Source organism: Lucilia sericata, unplaced genomic scaffold (genome assembly GCF_015586225.1).
Source record: "Lucilia sericata isolate MDLA Ls3-8-SP2 unplaced genomic scaffold, ASM1558622v1 Contig000658F_arrow, whole genome shotgun sequence".
NCBI classification, from domain to species: domain Eukaryota; kingdom Metazoa; phylum Arthropoda; class Insecta; order Diptera; family Calliphoridae; genus Lucilia; species Lucilia sericata.
In genome coordinates this window covers 126047-132138 of record NW_023994663.1, presented here as the reverse complement: position 1 = coordinate 132138, position 6092 = coordinate 126047, and the positions used below count along the sequence as shown (strand labels likewise).

General features: G+C 28.9%; 1 protein-coding gene across 1 annotated transcript; it reads left to right on the top strand.

The window, feature by feature from the left end:
* Window positions 1-1336: 1336 nt before the first annotated feature.
* Window positions 1337-2156, top strand: LOC119607118. The gene is made up of 2 exons (XM_037960897.1): window positions 1337-1503; window positions 1576-2156. The coding sequence occupies exons 1-2, from the start codon at window positions 1463-1465 to the stop codon at window positions 2018-2020; spliced, it is 486 nt and encodes a 161-aa protein (XP_037816825.1). The 5' UTR covers window positions 1337-1462; the 3' UTR covers window positions 2021-2156.
* Window positions 2157-6092: the final 3936 nt, after the last annotated feature.

Genomic DNA, 6092 nt, shown 5'->3' with positions numbered 1-6092 from the left:
CCTCTTACAGAAAATCAGTTTATAGCTAATGCATCATTCCAAAAGTTATCATTATGATAGAATTATAGTAGAATTAAAAAAAATACTTTAAATTATATATATTATTGATCCAAATCCACATTTAAGTCCCTAATCTGAAAATTACGGTGACGTTCTTATTAATCTAATGATCGGACCACTTCCGAAATTTGTTTTTTACGACATATGATTTGCCGAATATAACTCTTACTTCTTACTTATTTTAATAATAAATTACCGCTAAAATAGGAATAGTCTGCCTTTAAAGTTGCGAGTTTTCATACATTCTAATAATGTTTTCAAAGTGAAACTTTTGGAATATTTTTCAATCTCTTTGTGATCCCTTTAAATGATGTTGTTCTGGAAGAACTTTAACATCCATGTAAACATTTTGGGTAATAAATTCGGGGGACTACCAATGAGGGGAGCGGAACCTCCCATATGAATTAAATACAAAAATTCGTTTATCTGGGAAACTAATATAACTAAATTCTTCAAATTTTGCACGAACAACTTTAATATTCATCTGAACATTTTGGAGAAAAAAGGGCGTACTTTCATCTGGGGGGCTTGGAGCTCCCATATGAATTAAATAGAAAAATTCGTATATCTGAGAAACTATTAGAGCTAGAATCTTCAAATTTTACTGAAGAACATTTAGAGAATAACGGGCGAACTTTCAATGGGAGGTTTGGCACTTCCCATATGAATTAAATACAAAATTTTGTATATCTGGAAACTATTAGATTATTCAAATTTTTCATAAATTAAATTAAACGTGGAATCTCCCATATGTAACAAATTGTATATCTGGAAAACTATTGTAGTTAGAATCATCAAAATTGTTAAGTAGGTTTCTTATTTATATTGCTTTTAGGGTAGCACAGCACACTGGGTATAGCTAGTAAATAAACAAATAAAATATCTTTGTTTTTACGTTATTGATCATTTTCTTAATGCAAAATTTTTTAGAAACTGATTTTCTGCAAGATGTTTTATATGGAAGATAGGGTTAAATATCGGCAGATCCTAGTAAAACTTGGAGAAAGGATTTGTTTTTAATTTTTAAGAATTTTTTATTCATCCCTGCATAATTTCTCATACAACTTTTGAGTTTGCTCTGTTTTGTTGTTATAAACAATATATTTGCTTCCAAAATCCTACTTTCTGATCTCTCGGATTCCGTTTTTATTTAAAATCGTTGAAAAATTAAAAACTAAACGTAGTTGAAAACTTAGCCGGCTTACAGTCGATTTTAAGCCGCCGCCGACATATTTAGTGTCAGTCGCCGCCGCCGTTAATATTTGTCGGCGCAGGGCTCTGAACGCCACTGTCAAACTCACCATTGTCACATTTATAAATAAAAAAGTTGCATTTTTGGAAAAGTTTTTGTTATGAAATTATTTTAACTCAAAATTTATTAAAGAAACCTATAACAAAAACAATGAATAATTTAAGATTAATCAGGGAAATCAGTAAATTCAGGTATAGTTTTCTTAAACTTGCAACAAAACTAATTAAAACCACAATAAAAAATCTTACAAAATCTACTAACAGACAATGGCCGGTAAGAACGCTCCAACGCACAATGGCACAGAAAGCTGAAACGAAAACTAGTGCCAGCAAACAGCGTACACAAACCGAAGAAGATGTGGACAACGAGCCCATTAAATTCTTTGGCAGTCAGGCGGCAACATGGCGTGCTAAAGATACCAGAAGTGGCGGTTCCGATGAACATTTATGGTATCAGCCTTATGTTATTTCAGCCAGTTTGGCAGTATTTCTACTTTATTTCTGTGTGCTGCGCGAGGAAAGTGATATTGATTTGAAGCTGGAGGGCAGTTTGTTTGAACATGTTCAGGGTCTGGAAGAGGTGCAATTAACCATGAACTATAAGTATAATAAGGAAAATGGTTTGGATAATAAGGAAGTCATTAAGAGGCTTAGTGATTTGGGTATTGATGTTAAGTTATTAGATGCTGAAATAGCCCAAGGTAAATAAAGTTGTTTGGTTGGTTGATAATCTTAAGTAGTTTTATGTTTTGTGAATTTTTTCGAAAAGAAGATAATAAAATTATGAAAAAGCTAACAAATAAAAGAATTAAAGTGGTTTGACGAAAGAAGGTGGTATCGATGGATAGGAAATTGTGTGCATTTTTGGTAATACATATTAGCCACAACAGAAGTGGACTCATCAAAATCGTTTAGAAACCTGTTGTGATATTTAAAATGTGTTTTTGACATCTCGGTTGCCACTTCAGTTGCATTGCCACTAGCCAAAGTGAAGTGGTGACTGGATGTTTCTTAAGCAATCACGGGGAAACTTTATAAATATAGTTAGTTAGTTAGGGAGTTAGTTAGTTAGTTAGGGAGTTAGTTAGTTAGTTAGTTAGTTAGTTAGTTAGTTAGTTAGTTAGTTAGTTAGTTAGTTAGTTAGTTAGTAGTTAGTTAGTTAGTTAGTTAGTTAGTTAGTTAGTTAGTTAGTTAGTTAGTTAGTTAGTTAGTTAGTTAGTTAGTTAGTTAGTTAGTTAGTTAGTTAGTTAGTTAGTTAGTTAGTTAGTTAGTTAGTTAGTTAGTTAGTTAGTTAGTTAGTTAGTTAGTTAGTTAGTTAGTTAGTTAGTTAGTTAGTTAGTTAGTTAGTTAGTTAGTTAGTTAGTTAGTTAGTTAGTTAGTTAGTTAGTTAGTAGTTAGTTAGTTTAGTTAGTTAGTTAGTTAGTTAGTTAGTTAGTGTTAGTTAGTTAGTTAGTTAGTTAGTTAGTTAGTTATAGTTAGTAGTTAGTTAGTTAGTAGTTAGTTAGTTAGTTAGTTAGTTAGTTAGTTAGTTAGTTAGTTAGTTAGTTAGTTAGTTAGTTAGTTAGTTAGTTAGTTAGTTAGTTAGTTAGTAGTGTTAGTTAGTTAGTTAGTAGTTAGTTTTAGTAGTTAGTTAGTTAGTTAGTTAGTTAGTTAGTTAGTTAGTAGTTTAGTTAGTTAGTTAGTTAGTTAGTTAGTTAGTTAGTTAGTTAGTTAGTAGTTAGTTAGTTAGTTAGTTAGTTAGTTAGTTAGTTAGTTAGTTAGTTAGTTAGTTAGTTAGTTAGTTAGTTAGTTAGTTAGTTAGTTAGTTAGTTAGTTAGTTAGTTAGTTAGTTAGTTAGTTAGTTAGTTAGTTAGTAGTAGTTAGTTAGTAGTTAGTTAGTTAGTTAGTTAGTTAGTTAGTTAGTTAGTTAGTTAGTTAGTTAGTTAGTTAGTTAGTTAGTTAGTTAGTTAGTAGTAGTTAGTTAGTTAGTTAGTTAGTTAGTTAGTTAGTTAGTTAGTTAGTTAGTTAGTTAGTTAGTTAGTTAGTTAGTTAGTTAGTTAGTTAGTTAGTTAGTTAGTTAGTTAGTTAGTTAGTTAGTTAGTAGTTAGTTAGTTAGTTAGTTAGTTAGTTAGTTAGTTAGTTAGTTAGTTAGTTAGTTAGTTAGTTAGTTAGTTAGTTAGTTAGTTAGTTAGTTAGTTAGTAGTTAGTTAGTTAGTTAGTAGTTAGTTAGTTAGTTAGTTAGTTAGTTAGTTAGTTAGTAGTTAGTTAGTTAGTTAGTTAGTTAGTTAGTAGTTAGTTAGTTAGTTAGTTAGTTTAGTTAGTTAGTAGTTAGTTAGTTAGTTAGTTAGTTAGTAGTTAGTTAGTTAGTTAGTAGTTAGTTAGTTAGTTAGTTAGTTAGTTAGTAGTTAGTTAGTTAGTTAGTTAGTTAGTTAGTTAGTTAGTTAGTTAGTTAGTTAGTTAGTTAGTTAGTAGTTAGTTAGTAGTTAGTAGTTAGTTAGTTAGTTAGTTAGTTAGTTAGTAGTTAGTTAGTTAGTTAGTAGTAGTTAGTAGTTAGTAGTTAGTTAGTTAGTTAGTTAGTTAGTTAGTTAGTTAGTTAGTAGTTAGTTAGTAGTAGTTAGTTAGTTAGTTAGTTAGTTAGTTAGTTAGTTAGTTAGTTAGTTAGTTGGTTAGTTGTTCTTATCAAACGTCTTTAATTGTCCAACCCTGTTAATTTTTAAGTTGCCATATTGTTGTAAAAATTACAATTAGTTTAGCAAAGGAACAAACCTCTGTGGTTATGGTGGAAGTATTAGCTAAACTTAAATAATAAAGACCTTTCGAATTGCATTATCTAAGGTCCCACCGAATACTCTTTTATATTAACTAAGCGATTACAGACAAAATAATCAGTGGGCAAAGAAAATAATGAAAAATTTGTCGGAATTCCTTTTGTTTGAGATTTTTAAATCGAATATGGATTCAGTTACAGTGGACGTCCAATAGTACGTATACTCTTTATTACGAATATCCAATAATACGAATGGCAAAATTGTTGCATTGTCTACTCTATAGTACGAATAAAGTCACAATTTTTCTGTTCGATAGTACGAATAACGCATTTTTTATGGGAATTTTGGTTTTATTTACGTATGAATGAAGTTTTTATTATGTTTTTATTTTATTATTTCGGTATCATTCACCTTAAGCTCAGTAATTTTGAAGTTTTTTTGTATTTATTACAAGTGTTTTGTATTTTTAAAAATCCTATACACACAATTTACTGCATGTATATTTACTAATCAACAATTATTTAGTATTATTAGTTTATTTTATTGGAATTTTGATGACCCAAGAGAAGAAATTAAATTGGATGATAACGCCAATGAGGAAAGTATTTTATTAGTTCCCGACAATAACTCTGCTGAGAACAATATCGAAGCCTCAAAAGCGCTGTTATTGAAAAAGCCGTAAGAATCATTTTACAATGTAATAAACATCGATGTTAAATGATGGATTTTTTAATAAGTAAAATGATATTTATATATGTACATATGTATGTATGAACTGTTAATTTTGAAAGTAGTGTGACTCCACATTCCAAACAATGGGTTTAAGGATAACTATTCTAATTTTTAAGAGAAAATTATAAATTAGAGAATTGTGGTATATTCCATTCAAGTTTCTAATAAAAGTTTTATGTAACCTGAACATTTTAATACATTTTAGAACACATATGTAAATTGCAAATTATCTTTGGCACACATCTTTTTAAAAACATTAAAATTTAAAACCTTCTACATATATCTCATTTCAACCATTGGACTCACGATACTTTCAAAATTAACAATTCATATACGTAAATATGTCCCTTTTATGCCTGTTTATGTACAAGAAATTTATTTAATACCCCATTTACACATACACGAAATCTAGTAGATTTCATTTAAAATCTTTTTCCAAATCTAGTCCGTTTACACTTACTATTCTTGACATTTAGGAAGATTTCATTTTTTCTAATATACAGTGTCTCTCATAAGTATTCGAATTTAGGTATAATATGAAAAGAAACCAAATTTAATAATATATTTTGAATGCAAAATTCATAACTTAATTTGTTAAATTGTCTAGACAGTCCTTAGCTTTGATATCACACTTTTTAAAACTTTAAAAATTCACATTTACTTAAATTAATTTAGCTTTATTTAAAAAAAGTCCATAAAATTACCTCACAAAAGTATACGAATTTTTCCTGTATTTCATATTTGACTATATTATACGAAACACAAAAATTAGAATCTAATGTTTTTTTGCTAAAAATTGTTTTAAGGGGTAACTATCAACCGAATGGATATATTTTTGGCCCATTTGGTCCACAATTTTGGGGCATTTGTGCCATCTTTTCATGTAATATCATTAAAATGGCGATTTTGGCAATATTTGTATTTTTTCTCCTTTTTCCCAGAGATAAAACCAAAATTTGTTATTGGGATTTAATATACCCCTTGGGGTATCTAAAAACAATATTTTTTGTTACAAGAATCTGTATTTAAACGTTTCAATATATATTATTGGAATCATTCTTCTATCGCTAATTCAATTTATTGGAACTCAAGTCCATTTTTATAATACCAGGGTCAAAAATTTTCGGGGAAACTTGTCTTCTATATATTGTTTTAGATATCAGCTGTTATACATTTAAAGTCTTCAATATATTGTGGAAGTGTACAATTCCAAAGCATGCCTCGAAGAAACGTCATTCAATATAGTGGAATCATTCTTTTTATAACCAATGGCCTCTAGGCTGAATGTCACCATATCATTAT

Coding starts and splice junctions, on each gene's coding strand:
- LOC119607118 (XM_037960897.1), top strand. CDS start 1,463: ATGAATAATTTAAGATTAATCAGGGAAATCAGTAAATTCAG. Junction 1,504..1,575: donor AGGGAAATCAGTAAATTCAG/GTATAGTTTTCT, acceptor ATCTACTAACAG/ACAATGGCCGGTAAGAACGC.